General features: G+C 46.6%; 1 protein-coding gene across 3 annotated transcripts in view; it reads right to left on the reverse strand.

Annotated features, from left to right (window-relative positions):
* Sulf1 (sulfatase 1) overlaps nt 1-21943 on the reverse strand; it is a 122171-nt gene that overhangs the window by 18143 nt on the left and 82085 nt on the right. For all 3 annotated transcript variants that reach the window (XM_055603550.1, XM_055603548.1, XM_055603549.1), the window contains 10 exons: nt 21395-21545; nt 20304-20479; nt 18852-18980; nt 18516-18572; nt 17233-17362; nt 6549-6765; nt 4324-4582; nt 2089-2185; nt 1497-1591; nt 989-1054 (listed from right to left, as the gene is read on the reverse strand). In XM_055603550.1, the coding sequence (XP_055459525.1) occupies nt 989-1054; nt 1497-1591; nt 2089-2185; nt 4324-4582; nt 6549-6765; nt 17233-17362; nt 18516-18572; nt 18852-18980; nt 20304-20479; nt 21395-21545 (1377 nt within the window). The remainder of the gene's footprint in view (nt 1-988; nt 1055-1496; nt 1592-2088; nt 2186-4323; nt 4583-6548; nt 6766-17232; nt 17363-18515; nt 18573-18851; nt 18981-20303; nt 20480-21394; nt 21546-21943) is intronic.

The raw sequence follows: 21943 nt of genomic DNA on the forward strand, positions 1-21943 counted from the left end.
CGCCAGTGTCATGGAGGCACAGCCACTCGGCGGCAGTTCCCCTAGAACTTTATTAAACCTTACAGTCACTTGTTCTCAGGCACTGACGGAAATAAATGTCAGCAGGAGTCAGGGCATCTTGCCATCCACAAACTTTGGACCAATACTTGCCATAGCTCAGTAACTTACCAGGTGGCCCCGGAGTCAGCGAATGGCTGCTTGGGTCAGATGGCTTGCATCAGATGGACTCAAATTATAAATTATACATCATGATTTTTTAAAGTAAATATTTTATGGTGTATCTTCTTTAAAATATGTGTTTGTTTTTTTTTTTAAATTCCATCCGATATGATCTTAACCCCCCCCCCGCCCCACAGATCTCCCTCTGCCCATCCTGTTCCGAATTTCCTGTCCTTGTCTTTTTCTTTAATTAGTGCTGGAGCATGGGCAACCTACCAGCGGTCACAGCTCCCTCCTCACAAAGCCGATGGCTCCTCAGTCAGGGGTGGGCCTCATGAGCTCCACCTTTACCAGGCCAGCATTTTGGCTGCCTTGCTTTTATGCCCATAATAATCATCCCCGCTGTGAGCTCATGGGTGATAGCAGTGTCATGGCCAAAAGACAGAATTTCACAGCCGTTTTTCCCATCCTCCGACTCTTTTCATTAATTTCACCTCCTTTCCAGATCCCTGAGCCTTGGCCGCTGTTTTTGTTTCTCCCCGCAAAGCTGAAATTTTGTTGCTGTTAAAATACAAAATCTCCTGCACATACAGCTTCTGCCATTGTTTAAACATCCATGTGTCTCTTTCCATCTCAAGAGGCCAGCAACTACTCTAAGCTACTCCCTTGAACACCCTGACTTGGTCAGGGGTCTGTTACTCTCTGTCGATTCCCGAAGACCATGCAGGGAGGAGGGTCTCTGTGTGGAATGTGCGTACCCCTCCCCCTTCACCGCCACCTTGGACAGACCCCGACCCCCAGTGCACAAGACAAACATAAGGTCACTCACTTGAAGGGGTGAAGATGGCTCTTCAGCTTCTCCTGCCGTTTTATACCTTTCTCTTTGTTGTAATAGCTGCAGGCCAGAGGATTAGAACGTGAGTCTCTCTCTCTCTCTATATATATATATGATATTTATATCATATATTAATTTATATGATATATAAAAAGATATGTATCTTTATTTGATTAAATGGCTCATCACACATACATGTCACACATTTGAGTCACAAATACACATTCATATACAGACACACACAGTCTCTCTGTCACACACACACACACACACACACACACACACACGGCAGAAGTTATTCTCTCGTCACTACTTCAGCTTACTGGGAATTGTCTGTATCATTCGCTTACGTGGATGGCATGTTGAATTTGACTTAAGTAGGAGAGGCCAGCGTGCCTTACGGCAGGGCCTTCACTCCCGGCATTAATGAAACAGAAGCCAGCCTCAAGCCGGTGTCTCTGGCTCACGTGTGTTAGGCCTTGACCCTGGGAGGCGTGCTCACCTCCGCTCCCCACAGCCACACTCCTCGGGCTTCCTTTTCTTTAGGTGTCCTCTCACTTCTCTTAAATTCTTAATTTTATCTTGCAGAACTTCAATCTGGAAAACAAATATTCACGCAACTTTCTGAGACCAGGCTTTTTCCTTACAGAAGATCGTTTGCTGTAGTCCACAATCAAAGCTTGTCCAGAGAGCAGCTGGGGAGAGTGAGCCACAGATCACATTCGCTCCTAACTTCCAACCAGTGGGCCTAGGAAACAGTAACAGACGCCCCTTTATACTTGAATAGTTTTCTCAAAAATACGCAAAAGACTACCAGATCCATCCATTATTCTCACTTTTGCTCCCAGTAGGACGACCACGGTGTCAGTGAAGAAAGGCAAATATCTTGGTAGACTTTCCAGTTTTTAGGCAAATACAAAAAACGAGGCCGTGTACACGGAATGCCCCACCAGTCACAGCAGGGCTAGGGAGCTGAGCACAGCCTCGTGGATCCTTCTCTGTTTGGATGCTTACAGCGCTGGGAAAGAACCAAGGCCCTTGCTCGTGACAATCAAGCGTTCTCTCACCAGGCTCTATCCAGCCCCAATGCTCACCTCTTTATCGATGTAGGCCTTGTGGTCCTTCCAAGCTCTGGCTGACTGGTACAGCTCTCTCTCACAGTGGATTGTATCATTTGGAAGAATAAAGCATCTGCCAAATCAAACAAGACCAAGAGAAACAGGCTTACGTTCTAACATCAGAAAACATTAGCGAGTATGAAGAGAGCTCAGCACCTTCTAAGCTCTTCATGGAGATAAAAGCGCTGAGCTGAGAACTCATTCCTACACAAGGCGAGGGACAGGGTTGCTGCTTTGTGACCAGGAATACCTTGTCATAGCTTTTCACATTCATTCTCCCTTGAACAGCATCCACACTGCAACTCAAGATTTTCAAGTGTCAGCGAGTGCACAGAGAAAAAGTGTGAGTATGTGTGTGTGTGTGCGCGTGCGTGCGTGTGTGTGTGTGTGTGTGTGTGTGTGTCAGAGTCATAATAAAAAAAATGGCTTCTTGGAGCTAAACAACAAGGAAGACCTTAGGTAAGATGCTTAATCCTTATTCAGAAGGGCAAACAGGATAGACATTGGAAGTAGGAGAAGACAGGGAACAGGACAGGAGCCTTCCACAGAAGGCCTCTGAAAGATTCTACCCAGCAGGGTATTGAAGCAGATGCTGAGACTCATAGCCAAACTTTGGGCAGAGTGCAGGGAATCTTATGGAAGAAGGGGGAGATAGACCAGGATGGGAGCTCCACAAGGAGAGCAACAGAGCAAAAAAAATCTGGGCATGGGGGGGGGTGCTGCAGAGACCAATGTACCAACCAAGGACGATGTATGGAGAGGACCTAGACCCCCTGCTCAGCTGTAGCCCATGGGCACCTCATGTGGGTTCCCTAGAAAGGGAGCAGAGGTTGTCACTGGCATGAACTTGACTGCTCTTTGATCATCTCCCCCCAGCGAGGTGGCCTTACTAGGCCACAGAGAAAGAGGATCCAGACAGTTCTGATGAGACCTGATAGGCAAGGGTCAAATAGTAGGGGAGGAGGACCTCCCCTATCAGTGGACTAGGGGAAGGACATGGGGAGGGAGGGTGGATGGAACTGGGAGGAGAGGAGGGAGAGGGATACAGCAGGGATACAAAGTGAATAAATTGTAATTAATAATAATAATGAAGATGATGATGAAAAATGTCTTTTTTGGAAGAAACATATCATTCTACCATTTTGCCTTAAAAAGTACCTTAAATACTCCACTAACTCACTAATGGCTTCCCTTTCCTGTTTTGCTAGGCTGAGGATCTAACTGGGGTGTCTGGCTAGACAAGGACCTTATACTGGGCTGTGCTTAGGCCTCCAGCTTCTTCATCTTTTTCTTTCCTTCTAACACAGTTCCTTGTATCCCAGGCTGGACTTGAACTTCTGATCTTGCTGAATACCTGAGGGCTAGACTCATACATGCCTAGTTTATGTGGTGCTGGGATCAGCTCGAGACTCCAGGGCTTATATATTTGTTTGTTTATTTTCACTTTATGTGTGTGGGCGTTTTATCTGCATGCATGTCTGTGTAGCGGGTGCATGGAGCATCTGTGGAGGCCAGAGGTGGGTGTTGGATCTCCTGACATTGGGCTCAAAGACAGTCGTGAATCTCCGTGTGGGGGCTGGGAACCAATCCTGGGTCTTCTAGGAGAGTAGTCAGTGTTCTTAACCTTTGGGCCAGCTCTCCAGCCCCAGGTCCAGGCTTCCTGCATACTAGGCAAACTGAGCTCTCTACCCACCCCTCCATTAAGCTTTGGAACAAAATAACAGCCCCGGGGTAAGAAAGAGGTGGGTGTGAATATGTAATTCTAACAAAAGTAACTCTGGGTGCACCTGCGCTGATGACTTTGGGGAGAAAATGGAGAGCTAATAAATTCAGAGAGAGAATGCTCCTCCACCCGGAGAGCAGATACATTTGGGGAGGGAACCTGTGGGGATAATGTTTGTTTCCTGTCTGTATGACTCCCTTTCTTTGTGTTCTCTTGAGGCAGGCAGCTCAGATTTTCCTGTATCTGACCTAGCCATCCCTGTTCCGCAATCATTTTCTTGAAGCTTCTTTGTGGCCCATTGAAACACATAATGTGTGTATGTGCGTGTGTGTTTCGGTCCTGAGGCCTGATATTGCAATGCTCTAAATCTGGGGGGGGGGGAACCACGAGGCGTGGGAGAGCCCCCAGCCGTTCCCAGGTCTGTGCAAACGGTGAGCGTATAGGATGCGTGGTAATGCTGACCTCCACCCGGGAACAAGGAGACTCACTTGTGTGTCACTCGGACGGTGGCGGGTGGCCCCACAGCATTGCTGCTGTCTGCCGGCATCTCATGCCTGCTGTCACCGGCGGCGGCGGCGGCCTGGTGGCCTCCCGGCCCCTGGCGGCCCTCGTCATGGCGCTTGGAGACGCTCCTGGGTGGTAGCACTTGCAGCTCTTCCTCTTCTAGATTGATGTCGTATATTTCTCCTTCGAATTCGACAGACACTGACCGGGTCAGCCGGGTGTGCACAAACCGGGGCTTATACTCTGGAACGAGAGGGAAAGCCATTAACACAGCATGGGCTGGTGTGGGTGGGAGGGAGAACAGTGTCGCCTGTCATTAGGTCTTAGGGAGGGGCAGGCCGCGCGGGCTGCATTGCCATGGGCCGTCTTGGTGCCTGGGACAGCTCCTGGAGTCACAGCAGCAAAAGCAGGCTTGCGTCCTGCGACAGACGGCACACTTCACTGGCCTCGGGCCCTTCCTCTGTCAAAGGGGCTAACAGGCTTTCAACATGAATGGCTAAAGGCAGTTAGCATAGGAATATATATTCCCTGTTTGTTATTACTATGTTTTCCCTAACTTGGGTTGTCTACTCTATAGCTGTGGACTCTGTATCCAACTTGATATCAATCTCTTAGTTACATGCTCTATATCTAACTTGAATCCATAATCTCGAAAATTGAGTATTATCATAGTGGTTCTTACATTTAAAAATAACTTATGAGATATCAAACATGAGTTGGTGCTTTCATCTTCATTTCTGGACGAGCTAACTGAAGCCTTGAATTTTGTATGCCTCCCCAGGTTCTAGAGCCAGCTTCTAGTCTCTAGGCTCAGCTTCTAGCCTCACGACCATCCTGGGCTGCTTTTCCAAAAAAGCTGGATGTCTAAACACTTCGTATTTGCACAAACACAGGGGGATGCTCTAAAAATATCAAATTTGTGAAGGTTGGCTTTGGCGACGTAACGTTTTAAATGCAGAAGACAAAGAGTCAGGCCACTGCGCCCCCACAGCTACGGGACATTGCCTGCTGCCCCCTGGGTCCTGGGTGACAGTGCATAGGCTCTGACTTCTGTTTGCACACTGGGGCTGCCCGTGCACACGCCTCTGGTCTTTTCTCTCCAGCCTCCTAAGTCAGAAGGAGGAGCGGCAGAAATGCGGGCTTCGAAGTTGTCAGCCTCCCTGCACGGGAGACTGCTCCCTACAGGACCCCTTAGTGCCCAGGTGAGGGAGTGGTCCCCGTGGGAAAAGAGGAAAGCTGCAGAGGTTCTCGGATGCAGTTTGACAGCTTTCTGGCAGGGGAGAGTGTTTCCGCTACTTTCGTGGGATGTCTGTATCAGGGGACCATGTCCTGTATTAATTTTAGCTGTGATTTCCTCATGTCATTTAAATGTAAAATTCCCCTCCAAGAATAAAGACTATCCTACAATTCAGTGGTTCTTAACTTTCCTGGTTATGAACCACTTTAAAAATTTGTGGGGGAAAAATGTAAAGAATAGTCTATTTGGACACAGACCAGGAATTCACGATTCTAAGGTCCATTCTACTCAACACATAATGCCTGCTCTAAGGAGAGTTTTATGATCCTCCTGAACCGTCTGTGTCCAATTTCTGGATACAGGTTTAACTAGAGGCCACTTGTTTCCTAACAGACGCAGATTTGAGCCAGTTCTCACACTTGCCACGAGGTGGCACCAGACTCTCATTCTTCAGCGGACGACCGGCCTGTTTTCTGTAAATCTATACTCATGTGTCCATCACAGTCACCTGAGAGTTTTTTACGACAGGCGGTGAGTACAGGCCAGACCGAGTTCGACTAATTCGATCCTGCCAGTCAGCGCCATACATACAACCGCCTGACAACATTTAAAGATTACGCAGTCCGAAACATTTAAAGCACGCTTTTAAAAACTGCTCATGTCTTTCCCCTTAGGTTAAACACACGAACTGATGATACCCGAAGCTCAGCTTTGAAAGTCTGCGCCCTATGGCTGTCCTACGTGTATTTTCATCCTATGCTAAGTGAAAATTATTTGCAAGGTAAAATTTCGAACCCATCTGTGTGCTACCTTACTTTAAACTGAACGATGATTTTGCTTTTATCCTAAGATCTATGCACTAATAATGATATGTACTTTGTGTGTGTGTTGGGGGGAGGGCAAGGGGGTTGGTGTCTCGATGAAGGATGCGCCTGACTCCGTGGGGGGTGGGGATCGCAAGGCGTGGCTTACTTGGCGTCCCCTGGTTCCTCAGGAAGGGCCTTTGATTCTTTCTTTGGCTTCTGCTGGGCCGGTAACCAGACTCCCTACAATGGCACTCCTTGTCTCGGTCGTGCAAGCCGCGGGAGTAGAGGTTGCGCGCGCCCTGACGGACGGGGAGCAGCTCGCTGGGTCCCTTGCACTTGTGGATGCGGAGTTTGCCGGAGGTGTCCTCGATACACTGCCAGTTCTGGAAGAGCCAGCGGGAAGCGCTTGCCGAGGCCGAGCTAGGCGTCGGTTATCCCATACCCTAGCACTAGCTTTAAGTTGTGCCTTCTTTCCCCTCCCCCACCCCCCAGCCCCGTCCCTCACTGGCAATACCATAACACCGTTAAGGAGCACGAATGAAAAGCGACAGGCTCTTAGGAGCTCTCGCTTCTCTTTCTTTTTGTGGCGGGCACACACAGATGATAATGAAATCATTGGAAATCGGAACGGGCCCCCCGACGACGCTGGAAACGAACGGTGATAAATGAATCCTCAGCGCCCAGACTAAACAGTCTTGAACGAGCCATGTTAAAACCCTTAGTGTCCCAACGCACAGACAGCTGTCAGCGCTGTTTCCACCGGGACCCCCAAACCGCCCCATTTGTCCTGGAAAAACAAACTTGCCTGCTTTGTTCTCTGCCCCTGCATTTCTAAAGCGAGCCAGGGCAGAGCAGCACATGAGGAAGACAGAGAGGAATTTAATTTGAGGTTTACAGGCAGCGCCAGCTCTGGGTATCCCAGACATCGGGAAACCTGTCAGGCTTTCTTTTGACTCTCCTTACTCTTCTACAAACTCTGAGCACCCATAGCACCCCCGAGGAGATGGAATTCACCTTCCCAGAAAGTGCAATCAGGGGGTCACACTGGGGTTCCCAGTTCCTGTTTTGAACAGCGCTGTGGGAATGCAGCAGATTCGGGTTTCTGAAGTACCATTCTAGGTCTAACAATGTCTCTGGGCTCTGGGAGGCCTCTCAGAAAAGCCTCTCCATTTGAAAGCCCCAAGGGCGGCTTTACTTTTCATTTCTCTCTCCTCTCTCTCTCTCTCTCTCTCTCTCTCACAGCCCCTAAAGTACTAACTGGTTGGTAGGAAGAACACTGGCCTCCATTTGAAGTTGATCATAACGGCACAACAGGGTATTGACAGGCAGCAGAGCCTTAAATGTGCCCTTTTCTCCCTCCCGCAGACAAGCATCACCTGCGTGCTCTTCCGCATATTTCAACACACAGGTTTCTAAGGAGAGGCCAGTGTCATAGGCTCTTAAAGAGCAACGCTGGCTGTGTCACACATGTTTTCAAATGTCTTAAAAAGCAGTCATGTTTTGGTGGTGCCTGCCTTTAATCCCAGCACTTGGGATTAAAGAGGCAGATGGATCTCTGGGTTCAAGGCCATCCTGGTCTACAGAGCCAGGACAGCCAGGACTACACAGAAGATCATGTCCGAAAACTCTACCTACTCTAGCACCATCTATGAGGATGTCACAGTCTCCCCCACCCCCGTAAACCAGCCATCGGGAGGTGAATCAGAAACAAAGTCTGTAATGCAAAAAAAAATTAAGTTTAGCCAAGGGACTTGACGGCTGTGTCAGCAGATAAATGAAATGTGTCTAACACAAACCTCCACCGTGAACAAGGGCTTTGCAGTCAACGTTCATCTTTTTATCAAGGGAGCTGCATGTCTCTGGTATATGTTTAATAATCAGGACCACACTAGGGCTTGTCCCGAGCCCCAAGTATCTACAATTCATTCCCTCCACACTCCTGGTGTTTCTAAAATAATTATTTCAAGCCATGTTGGGTTTGTGTCCTTTCAGGGTTTGCCTGGAGTGCCTCAAAGGTTCAAGATCTTCACATAGAAAAGCAGGTTGCCAAAGAGAAGGCCGCCAACTCCCGGGTGACCCGGGAAAAGGCCACACAAACCATAACCGTGGAAGGACTAAGTTGCAGAATATTTAAGTTAAAACCTGTGAAGTAGGGGCTGGAGAGATGGCTCAGGGATTAAGAGTGCTTCCGGCTCTTCTGCAGGATCCAGGTTCAGTTCCCAGCACCTATACTGGCCATCTCACATCCACCCGTAACTCCAGTTCCAGGCACTCCAACACTCTACTCTCTCTCAGCACCAGGCACATGTGTGGTGCATGCAAACTCACACACACAGACACACACACACACACACACACACACACACACACACACACACACACAGGAATAAACCAACAAATCTTAAAAAAAAAACAAAAACAACAATGAAGTCAGCTGATCCTGGTGGCTTATGCAAATCAGTTCCTGTAAGCCCAGCGGGCCCAGCAGAGCCATGCCACATGAGCAGGCCCCAACCTTGGCTGGGTACTGGCACCTGTAACAACCCCTAAGCGGTTCGAATGTGGTTTGTGGACCGCTTTGCGGAAGAGAAATATTTAAGTCTCAATAGCTCAAGGATACCGATAGTTGTGTTGTGTGCCAGTAAAGAGGCGTCAAAAAAATGTGTGGATGTAATTGGCTCACAAACGATGATCCTGGCAGGACAAAAATGATGACCTGCACGTCTGAGAGTTGGGATCTGTGCTCTGTGTACAAGTGAGCAGCTTGTCCAGCCCTCTCTCCAGTCAGTGGAGAAGTGGCTGAGTCTTCCTCAGGGTCTGCTCCCAGCCTTCCGCATGGAAAGCAAAGTCCAGCAGCTGGTACCTCTGGTGGTACCCAGAGGAAGCTGAGCTTGAGAAAGTATGTGAGGGACACAAAGAAAGCTCCTCAGAGCCGAAAGACACTTTCACTGTGCAATAACCGTACACCATACAGAATTCTTATTGTTGATAAGTACTGCCAGAAGAGATAACTTCCTGTAGTTTGCAGTTTGGGGGGTGGTGATTCATTGTGTTCGTGTATATCTGTTTCTGTCTTAAATCCAAAAAGCTCAAAACGCAGCCATCCATCTGGATCATCTCTCGACCTGAGTGTTTGCAAATGCCTAAGGCCTGGAGGGACAGGAGAGGTGGACAGTGACTCATTCACAGCCAACGGCAATGCCAGTATCTGCCGTACAAAAAGAAGGGGCCAATTTTATTCCTACAAAGCAAGGTCCATCTGCGGTTCCATTCTCACCGTCTCTGGCACAAACAGCAATCACTCCTGAGACTTGGTCTCAGCCCCTGGCTTCCAGTCAGCCTCCTGCCTCAGCCTCCTACATCTGGGGCTGCAGCTGAATGCCACCATGCCCGGGCAAATAGGAACTGCTAAACCCCAGGCCTTTTGTACAGAGTTGTTGTTCTCAGCCACAGCACATGAAAGGCTTTCTGCCTCTCAGTTTTCATTTTGGCTCAGAGGAGCTGACGGCACAAGTAGATTCTTGTAGAGCAAAAAGGGGTGTGTAAAATGTCTAGTGACTGCCTATTTGGAATCTAACCCATTTCGCCATTAGCCAAATTCCTCATGGATTTCCTGTGAAAGGGGGAATGGGAGTTCCTTCCTGAGGAGTGAGTTGAAGAATCTTAGTGTCTGGTACTGTTTCTGGAGCAAAAAATCTGTCACACAAGACCAAATACATGCACACACACACACACACACACACACACACCTGCATGTGTCGAATGTACAAACACACACATACACATACACACTTCCATATGACATAGCTACATACACACATCTACACATACCTATAGATAAGGCAATAGCCACAAAAATGTCAATTATCTTCTCCACCACGGGCCTTCTGAAGAAGTCACAGAGCCCACTCAGTACAGTAATTAGCCAGAGGCAAAGGAAATCCTCCCAGGGCAAGAGAGCAGGAATTTTAATGAAACAAAATTACCACTTTAGCGCTTCTTATCAGAGCAATTTTTTATGGCTGGACAATAAAACCTTGAAACAGCTGCTACTAAAATGGTGGCTTCACAGGGAGGGTTTATAGGTGAAAGCACAGAAAGGGGACCTTTTCAGAGAACGATTCTGAAATTAAGACTGCCAGCTGTTTAATGGTCAAAAGAAGGTGTTTGTCTCCCCGCTCTCCTGCGAGGTGCAGCTTGAGCCTGGCAGAGGCACCTGCTGATGGGGCATGGCGTCAGCTGCGTTCGGCAAGCAGCCTGGCAGAGACACTCTTGTTTCCATCCAGCTCTGAGCTATTCCCGAGGCTCCTCAGTAAGCCAGTTCATCGCTATACCCGCCTGAGTGTCTGTTACACCCACTCACTGCCCCAAACATCTCTCTCCTGCTTCTGGGATCACATCATTTCAACCTCATTCTGCTTTCTGACTTACAAGTTGGTGTCAATAATTTATCGTGCAGTCCCCCCTCAGAGCAGAACAGAGTCCAAAGTGTTCTGGACTCTGGATTAAATGAGACACGTCGCATCTCTTCATTGCCATTTTGGCCTTTCCAACTCCACCGACTTGGAATTGGGGGGCAAGGACCATGTGTCACGTTCCCCACCTGTCCCCCACAGTTGTTTCAGTGGAGCATTACTGTTCTGGTCATCAAAAGTTCAGGATGATGGTTGTTTCTGTCTGCCTACGTGAGTAGTATCCAGTGAAGAAGATGGCTTGGTTATTTTGGCACAAGAATGCCATGTGCAGCTAGACCGGGAGAATGGAGCCCAATGACAAATCATCCCATCCCTTTTGAAACCATTTTCATTTGTTACCTCCACCACAACACTGCTGAATGCCTCTTTGATTCTAGAAGCTGGTTACACAAACTAATCCGTGCAACCTTAACAATTATGCAGTGGGCTGCCACTGTTCACTGGCCTTTGGAAGTTTCCTTTACATCTCACAGGAGATGGATGGAAAGTTCTACATTAGAGAAGCTGGGAGCTACACGGAATCCGCCTCATCCCATCTCTCTGTCACCCTGATCACGGCAGCTGTGTGAGGAGCTGGGTTGTGTCAGGAGAACGAATGGGAACAGCCCAGGAAGAGCTCACCTGAGAGAGGTGCTGAGCTCAGCTAAGGCTGCTGCTACATTGTCTGACATCGTCCTTCCTAGCAGAGTTGGAATTGATGTGAACCGGATGAGTGGTGGCCATTTTTAATACAGGTAAATATTGGGTTGGTTGTCTGAAAACCTCGGTTTTAATTGTCTTTTGCTCCTAATGATGGCTTTGGGCAAATGACAGAACCTCAGTTTTCTTCTAGACACTACATCTGGTAAAATAATACCTTATTTCCTTAGCCCTAAAGATGTGCTATAACACTTACTGAGTGCTTTGGGATCTAAAGAGACAATGTGGCACTATCAGAATTGATTTTAAAAAGAGATTATCTTATCGCTGGACAACTTATTTTCTGGCTAGAAAATGTGGACTATAGCAATTATTGTTTATGGGCAAAAGCTGTGACTATTTTTTCATTTTTAGTTTATTTAGTGTGTGTGTGTGTGTGTGTGTGTGTGTGTGTGTGTTGATGCACACATGCCATAGAACTTGAGTGGAGGGCAGAGGACAACCAGTGTTCTCCTGTTCCCCTTCTTCTGTATGGGTTTTGGGGGCTGAACTCAGGTTATCAGGAATAATAGCAGGTAATTTTACTCATTGAACCATCTCATTGGCCCATCTCTCTCTCTCTCTCTCTCTCTCTCTTTCTCTCTCTCTCTGATTCAGCTTTAATATGAATTTCTACCTCAAAGTCTCCCAAAGGCTGGCACTATGTGGGGGTGGGTTATCAGGCCAGAGGGGTCTGTGGCTTTGCTGCACACACACATCTGGGTTTGAACTTAGACTTCCAGTTCTGTTTTGGTCACCTGACTTTTCCTTCTGAGTCTCAGTCTCTCTGTATGTAAATTAGGCATGGAATGCCTAGCACAATGTTCAGCAGTTTCACGACTCGGGTAACTCCTTCTTGAAATTACACTAGGTATTCATTATGGTTTCGACGTTCTGGACTGCATCTATTCTTCAGATTGCATATGGAGGCTTTGATTTACACATCTAAGTATATTCCTGCCTGATTAAGAAGCAAAGAAGCAAAAAACGGGGAGAGGGCTTCAGTTTCTTTTGTCAAATTCTACTGTTGTCCAGGGGCTACATAGAAGCTTAGTTTTATGTATGCACACTAATTCTCCAAAGTGTGTCTTTTTATGTGTCATAATGCGGGTTCCATCATGTTCCCTGAAGTGTAATTGCTGTGTAGTTTTGTGATGACCAGATTAGCTTTTATGCCAGCATCAGCATCATAAAAGCAGCTACGTGTTGGTGGCTACGCACTGACATTTTCAAGGCCAATGTTGGGAATAGAAGGACCATATAAATATCTCTGTCCAAACCACCACTTAGCTCAAGCCAGTGTAAAACTTTCTCAGAAACGTGAACTAGAGTTGTTTGCCAAGGAGGCTTAGTTCCTGTTTTCTTGAGATGACGTGGGATGGGTAGAGGAAGGGAAGAGGTGGGAAGGAGAAATAGAAAAGGGAAATTTCAATGCAGACAACCATCTGTATGTGTCAGGCAGTGCTGAGTTGGTGGGGGAGTATGGTTCCAGCACTTCAGGTCAAACAGACTGGACAGACCAGCAGTTGGAAGCATTTGTGCAGTGCTTGCCATGGACCAGTGCATCCATCCAGGTGCCTGATTATGCCTTTACTATAACCTCTGTGGCTGACCCTGCTGTGTCCACACAACAAAGGTGCTGAGACAGAGGACAGCTACGTAACTTGCCCCAGGGCATGCTGACAGCAGTGCAATCCCAAGGTTCGTGAAATTTGCTCAAACGGAACCAAAAGCATAGGGGCTGGGGGTGTGATGGAACGTGCTTGTGGTCTGAACCTTTGGGTTGCTCGGTTAGGAGAACACAGAGTTCAAGGGTAGCCTGGGCTATATATGGAGACCTTGTCTCGAAGAGCAGACAGGGGCAAACAAAACAAAGCAAGCCCTAAACAAACCAAAGAGATGGAAAACTCCCAAATGCCTTGGTGTCATCCACATCCTTTTTATCTGGCTGCTCTACAGAAAGAAGGAACATTGTTAGTTTTCAAAACTCTCCCAGGTGAGAGCTCAGAGCTCCCCCCAGGTACAGCAAGAACTCAGAATCACCTCCCCACAAGAGCGTGCATGTCTTTATGTGGTCGTAGTTTATGTGTGTGTGTATGTGTGCATACAAATGTGCTTGGGGTAGAATTCCTTGCTAGAGGGTGGTGGGGATTCACACTTTGTCTTGGATTAATGCAGAAACATGGAAACAATGCAAACACATATGTCCATGTTGTCATAATTAATCCCGGCTGGTGGTTCTGTGCACACCGCCGGGGAGTCATTCCAAGCGTCTGGGACTCCAGCAGGTTTTTCCTGTGTTGGCTCCATAATAGCATAAACAGCAGGTGAGTGTGCCTGGGACAATGGCGACACTCCTCACACTTCAGTCACATGAGAGCACTTGTTCCTCACAGGACTGAGGTTGACTCTCTCCATTCTAGAGGCAGAAACGCTGAGGCCTGGGAGAACTTGAACTGTTCAGAACACACAACTAGGAAGCAGCAGCTACTACAGGCGATCCAACCCTTTCAATCGCCATTCTTTCCTCCTTTAATTTGTCCTGCTTCATGCTTTCACCAAAACTGCCTAGGTGACCAGGCCGGGGCAGAGGCACCGAGGTGGGGGTGTATACTCTCTCTGGGGATGGAGTGAAGAGGATAGGGCTCACAGTACCGAGTTTCCCTTAGCACCCCTTGAGATGTCAGACATGAGGATGAAGGCTGTTAACCTTCAAAAGACAGGCAGGCAAAGGCCAGGAGTGGATGACAGGGCTGAAGAGAGAGCTCAGTAGGTCGTGCATGTGCCTGGGAGGTGTGAAGTGGTTCAAACCTGCTACTAGAAACAAAAGAATGGATGCGAACAAGTCAGCTCTAGCCTGAACTGTCACCTGAGCTGTCATGCTGGTCCCCGGCCATACAACTTCATTATCCTGAGCTCTCCTCTTTGAAGTCAGTGACACTGTCTCCAGAAAGATCATCTTTGATGTAACCAGATAGACAGGAAAATGGGGAATAGAGGGAGGACTCCCTAGAACATGACTGCTTGAGCACCACTAGAAGTCTCTGGAATACTTGTGGACACGGATTGCTGGGCTCCATTCCGTGGTACCTCCTCAGTGGGTCAGAGGCAGAGAGTTTACATTTTGGCAAGCTGCGTGGTGAGCCCGACCCTGCTGGTTCAGGCACCATACTCAAGGAGCCATGAGATGACAGGAACTATTCATTAGTGCCATTGGGACACGAGTGTTTGAGGTAGCCAGATTATCCCTCACTCCCTTCTTCTAGAGCCCACGTCTTCCCAGTGTAAAGAATTTCTACAGGAAAAGGTTCACCATCAACGCACAGCCTAGTTCTTTGTTCTGTTAATTTGGGTGTTTCCTAAAAGAGGCAAGTTCTGACATTCTCAAATATCCATGTGAGGAAATCTAAGTTGAGACTGTTCCGCAGAGAAAGAGCAACAGGGAAGGTTCTAGGGAGAGAGCCACAACAGCATTTCACGGGAGCAAATCAAGTTTAGAAACCTATGAAAAAACAAAATTAGGTTTTTAATATAGTTAGGATGCAGCACGCATGTGTGAGGCTTATGCCAAAATGGCATGCTTGTGTTTCTGCTCCATTTGCCCTCTGGGACATAGACTGAAGTTTCAGCAGAAGCCAAATGGAGAAATGTGCAGAATTACCACTTACCGACTCAAAGGTAGGTAAGCGGCATGCCTTATTCCCAAATCGATATCTTGCACACCACTTAGAAGGCTCAGGTCCTAACAAGATTAGCAATTTGCAGAAGGTACATTTAACAGTGAGTACCTTCAACTCTTGAATAAAGTGCATTAGCCTGTGGAGGCTGGCTCTACCTGGGAGCTACAAAGGGAGCCTGAGGTATTCTAAATAAAGTCTTTAAAGACGTGGAGCTGAAAAGTGATGAATAGGTCTAAGCTTTCCCATGAAACCCTTGAAAACTAAGCCTGACTAGAGTAAAACATGCCTGATTTTATTCCTTGAACCCCTCTTCCTCTGTACCTTCTTATACTTCAAAGGAACTCTGCAGACAAGGAAGCAAGAGGCAAGAGAATTGGGCTAGGTTTGTTGATTACAACTTTTGTATTTAATATATGAAGTCTTTTATAATAAGAGTATATGAATGAGGCCAATAGGTAATAAGTAGGTGGCCTATTTCTCAAGCTTAACATCTTTAGATAATGCTGGCTAACTACAGGGATGTCCAAGGGTCAGAGAAGTTTGTAACAGAAAAAAAAATCCCTCATGGAACTAAAAGTCTTTAGCTAAGGTGATTTATCTCCGAAGAAAGCAAGTGCCCTTTGTTTATTTATTTTTTTAGTGTCATTTTTGTTATATTTAATTATGTGCATATGTACCAGTCTGTGTGTGGGTGTGTGTAGCTGAGTGCAGGTGTTTTAGGAGGCCAGAGGCATCCAATCCCCTGGGAGCTGCCCAGCATAGGAGCTGGGAATTGAAGTCCAGTCCCCTGAAAGAGCAGTCTTAGTCTTAACTGCTGAGCCCTCTCTCCAGCCCACAGGTCTGTATTTTGTAATTAGAGTCCTGCTTAGATACTAAATTTTCAACAAACTAGCCTCCTGTTTGTAAGATGGGGATTCACATAGCTACAAATTAGAAACAGGCACAGGTTACAGTCAGGAGGAGTATACAAATCTCACACACTGAACCTTCTTGCAGGATGAGACAGAAACTCGGTAACAGCTGTATCCATCTTTCCTTCCTTCCTTCCTTCCTTCCTTCCTTCCTTCCTTCCTTCCTTCCTTCCTTCCTTCCTCTTTTTGTTTCATACCATGCTGATTTTGTTCTTTACTTTTTCATTGGGACAATAAATTTTCCTAATTTAGTCTGAATAGATTTCCTTTTAGTTGGCACAGACTCCAAAAAGAGTCTTTAAAATTGTTGATGACCACATTTCCCTTCCCTTCCCTTCCCTTCCCTTCCCTTCCCTTCCCTTCCCTTCCCTTCCCTTCCCTTCCCTTCCCTTCTCTCTTCTCTCTTCTCTCTTCTCTCTTCTCTCTCTCTCTCTCTCTGTTCCCTGCCTGTCCTGGAACTCATTATGTAGATCAGGTTGGTCTGGAACTCACAGAGTTCCACCTGCCTCTGTCTCCAGAGTGAGGAGATTCAAGATCACCACGCTCAGCCCACTTTTCTTTTATGTGGTGTTAATCATTGTATAGTATTTTCCATTCTCACTGATGACAGTTGACGGGCTGGTCAAGCCTAGATTTCACAAATACCGAAAAGTCTGTGAGCTAAAAGTGAACATACACACTATTTTTCTTTCCCAGCTCTGGCACTGACCCCACTGTGCAGCCTGGTTAGATGGCCTCTCACGTCTGATTAGGGTGGAGAGTCCCATCATGTCACCTGGAGTGGGTCAGCACTCAAGAGGCTCAGCAGCCACTTGCCTCTTGAGTAAGTGATCTTTAGAACACAGTGCAATGACCTACTTTGACGGAGCCAGTGCCCTTTGGCATAGCAGTCCCTCTGAGAGCCATTTTTGTTTGCAAGAGGGAGCCTGGGAGGTGACGAGAAGGCCAGGTTTAGACAGTTAGACACCACATCTGGAGGTGGAGACTGCCACTGAGCTTGCCCTCATGATGACGCAGACACCTTAGGGATACACAGATGTCTGAGAACTGTGTAACGCCGAGGTGGAGGGCACAGGAGGGCAGCAGAGAACAGCTGTTGCACTTACCTGCCCAGGCTGCTCACAGGCTGTCTGGTATCTGGCCTGCTGGCACAGTTCCTTGACCCTCTCGTATTTGGGCAAGTGGTTTGACTGCTGGATATTCTTGCTGGATTCCTCCTTCTTGCGTAAAAATTTCCTTTGACAGAAAGGGAAAAGCTTCTTACTGGAGAACCATCCGATGACCTTTCTAATTCCCCGCACACCCCTCCTCCCAACCCCAGCATCCCTACCCTCCTCTAGCTAGTGTGATACCTACACCTGCTGCTGTTTGTAGGAGAACAACATAGGGTGAGCTCTTTGTGAGCATAACAAGCTAACTGGGTGCTGTGAAGATGTAAAGATCGAAGAGAAGCATGCACTTTCCCTGGAAAGCATTATTTCCAAAATGCTCACTAGGCTCCGTTTAAAAAGGTTTGCTGGGCAGTGGTGGCACGCACCTTTTATCCCAGCACTTGGGAGGCGAAGGAGGGCAGATCTTTGTGAATTTGTGAACAGCCTGGACTATGTTCCATGACAGACAGGGCTACAGAGAAAAATCCTGTCTTATAAAACCAAAACAAAAAACCCTCAAGGTTCTACTTGTAAATAAGCAACTGCATTAATGTCTGTCTCTGTCTCTCTGTCTCTCTTTCTCTCTCTCCAAAGAGAAAAACAAAGCAATGAACATCACAAAATAGGTAACCCAGAAGTGACTGTGGAAATAATCAAAATGCCATTAATGTATATAAGTTAACAGTATGCAAAAACCAAAAGAGAGGATACAGGTGAGCAGGGTACAGGCAAGGTTAGGGACTGCTTACAGGAGTTGGGAGGGATAGCAGAGAAAACCAGTTAACTTGCTAAGAGCCCAGGCTGGGAAGTGCCATGGTGAATCTACACCCATGGATAGGCTCCAGTCCCATCTAGGACAATTTATTCTTAATAGTTCTACTGTAGAATTATTGGCTGCTGACTGGCAGTGAATAGACAATCAGCACTTCAAACTTGGGCCAGGGAGCTGTCTCAGCAGGTGAAAGTGCTTTCTGAGCATGACTGACAGCTGAGTTTGAGCCCCAGAACCTATGATGGAAGGAGAGAACTGACTCCTGAAACTTGTCCTTTGACCTTCACATATGTGCCATGTGCACACACACTTGTAAATAAAGTAAAATAATAACGTCAAACTTGTAACTGGGCTTGTGAAGTCTGCATGCTTAGTAAACCAAAATAAGAAGGGTAAAAAAATGCCCAGCAGGAATTGCTGCCCACTAGGACTGGTTCCCAGAAGCACCCCAGGAACCAATAATTACCCTCTTTCCACTAGGAATGTATCACGCCAAATTTTGGCCTTCTTGTTTGTTCGAAACCTGAAAGCAAAACAATAATATTTACTGTTAGCATCTAAATGTTTTCCCAAATGGATTTGCACTAACAGTTTATTTAAAGAAATACCGCCCACTTCCCACTGACCACGATTGCGTCTCCAGCAATGTGCAACTCACAAACAGCCAAGGAAGGCTCAGCTTACAGGAGTCCTCATGGGGAAAACTTTTTTTTTTACCTTCATGGTTTTCAGTACTGGCTGGCTCAGGGTACCACCGGAAGCTCTGGGGGCTAGCTGTTTGAGAGAAGACATGTTGACACACCTGTTACCTGGCTTTTCCGGGTCTAGAAGTTTGAGGACGGACTTGCCATCCACATCAGGAGGAGTATCCAGCCCAGCGATATCCAGGATGGTAGGGGCTAGATCGATGTTCAGAACGATTTGAGGGACTCTGGAAAGAGACAGATGGTTTCAGGCTAGACCTAAAGGAGGTAGCAGATGGCTACAGAGATGATTTTTTTTTCATAGCCATTGCTCATTGGCCTTCAAGCCTCCCTTCCCTCTCATCTGTGCTAGGGAGGGATGAGTGGTAAACAGCCATGGCACTGCTGGCTTTCAAGGGGGTCAGGGCTAGAGAGATGCCCCTAACCATTGTGTCTTAAACACACAGCCAGACAAGATGTATATTGGTACATGGTGCTTTTGATGTTTTCATTGTTATTTTTAATTGTGTGTGTTTGTGTGATATTCCAGAACTCCTTCTGCATTAAAGCTGTAAATAGTATAAGAAGCCACACAGTTTTACAGTTTTTAGTTTGCTCATGACTAAGAGTTTCAATGTACAAATCTAATAAAAAATATGCCCATTCTCAGACAGTTTCTAATTTTAAGTTAACACACAAAGAAATGAGTCTCATTGACATTTCATCTTATATTTCTGATTTCCCTATCCTAAGCCCTCTTTTCTCTCTTACTGGCCTTCAAATAGTCTTCTGTTTGCTTTCATGTAACATATATTCCATTAGCTCCCTTCCCTCTAGTGATATTAATGGACATAAAACCTTCTTCAAAGAACCTTCTTCTTCTCATCACCTCATCCCAGACTAAGCATGGCATCACAGCAAGTAAGACCTTATTCATGAGATTCAGAATCCTGAGCGCTGGGCTCCAATGATGCCACTCCCAGCATCAAGGATTCTCAGACACACCCTCATTTCTGCCTGTCCAGTTTCTTGGTTTTACCCATGTCCATGGTGGATACTGTTTGAAACTGTACTCCCTCAGTGTCCTACAAAGCAAGCCGATAAAGTAGGAAAAGGGCACGGACACCCGTGTCTATGATGAGGATAGAGAAAGTGACAAAAACAACTCATTCAAGTCTCTTTTCTCTTAAAAGAAAACCAGGCATTTTAACCCTGAATTTTCTGTTTAAGAATTAAAAGCTGAGAAGATGACATTGGGCTTCATAAGAAGTGACATTGGTTCTCGGATTCAGGATGGTATTCTCCACCAACACATTCTGTCCCCATACACAGGGCAAAGAGGACTCTCCTCAGTTTGAGGACCTCAGTTGCTGTAACTGGTATCTTTTCATTCCCCCTAAACAGCATCGTTTGTTTCCTAGGTGGCAGGAAAAGTAAATAACAACCCATATGTCCTATTTTTTAGTCCTGGATGGAAGGAAACCGGACACTGCGATTAGGCTCTGGATTATTTTAACTGTACAGGAACTGTGACAGCTCTATGCCGCAGGGAAATGTTATGAAATACGTACATCGACCCTGGTTCTACGCTTGGGCCACGAATGAAAAAAGGCACGCGGATGTCAAAGTCATAAGGCATGGATTTGCCCTTGACCAGCCCAAACTGTCCAATGTGGTACCCATGGTCGGCAGTGTAGATGATGTAAGTGTTGTCCAGTTCTCCGGTCTCCACAAGCATGTTGTACAGCTGCAACAGAGCACAGAGCAAGGCAAGTGTGATGGGTGAGGTGACATGCTAGAGCGCTGTCACAACGTTCCCCCAAATCTTTCTCTTTCTCCTTGAAGACAAGGCCCTGGCTGGCCTAGAACTCACAGTGGTCCACCTGTCTCTGCCTCCCAAGGGCTGAGATTAAAGACCGCACATCACCATGCCTGACCCTCATCATTTTTCAAAAGCCGAGGATTGCTTTAGTAAGGCTGGCAGACAGCGGCGTTATCCACGTTTTTAAAATGATTATGATCTTGGTGGTGCAATATCCAGCACCACAGTCAATATGTTTGTTTGTTTGTTTATCTTTATCTACCATATTCTGCCTACAGGACTGTTTCCTGTTTGCCAATTAAGCAAAGAACAAAACAAAACAAGCCATGAAAACACCTCTTCCAACAAACTCTGGGAATTCCACTTTGAAAAAAAATCTACGATTAAAGCAAATTTTAACTTCATCACTCTTTTATTAATATTGTAAGGCTAAAGAAGACCCCCATCTGGATAGACCCAATCTTCTTTAAAAATCCAGAAAATATGATCATACTTGATTTTCATTTTTATACTGCAGAGATTAACTGGAGTCGAGTTGTTGATACCTTAGATAGGGTCCTTAATTTTATTTTCACCACAGTCACCACCAGTCCCTACTACATTACATTAAACCCTCTTTAGTCACTGACATTATTTGTTTAATTTCTGAAGGCATTTGAGGGTATGGACCCTGACTTTTGACAATTTGAGTTTTCTGTCTGTTTGTCCCTGGCACCTTAAGAACCATTCTTGAAGCAACAGGATAAGGGGACAGGAATGATGAGGTCACCAGGCACGATTGTTAGGAAACTGCACCCGGTTGACTAGCAGGGGCTTCTGGGAGGCGGGAGGCGGCCTTACCCTCTCCACAGAGTCGTCCACCGACATCAGCGTCTGCAGTCGCTTGCGCTGAAGGACGTTGGTGAACTGCATGTGGATGGGCAGCATGGGCCCTGTGTACTGCATGATCCAGTGTTTGTCCATGTTCGGCGCATAGTTATAGCTTGGAGTTCTGAAAACATGCAGAGAGCGATCTTATCACACATACATTTTCAAAAAAAAAAAGAGAGAAAGAGGAAGAAAACTTAGTCACTTTGGGAAACATTTCAAGTTAAAGGTTGTGAAATAATCACTTCTGAAAGATAATTTTGTCACTGCCTGAGTGTTTTTCTCTCAAGTAGCTCGAGAACTCTTTGAGTCTGTGAAACTATCTGCCGTCTTCACCATTCCAAACAGTACACCCCCTCTGGAGGCATGGAAACTCACAGATTACACTCAGACTGAACATGAAATTAACGTCAGTTCAGTTGGATTCCATGAAGAACATGCGTGAGCAACACGTGAGGATGGCTATTTCAGATTTACAGCGGAGACAGAAATGCAGAGAGCAGTGTTCTCGGGGCGCTGTTA

Source organism: Psammomys obesus, unplaced genomic scaffold (genome assembly GCF_907164565.1).
Source record: "Psammomys obesus unplaced genomic scaffold, mPsaObe1.curated_primary_1811, whole genome shotgun sequence".
NCBI classification, from domain to species: Eukaryota; Metazoa; Chordata; class Mammalia; order Rodentia; family Muridae; genus Psammomys; species Psammomys obesus.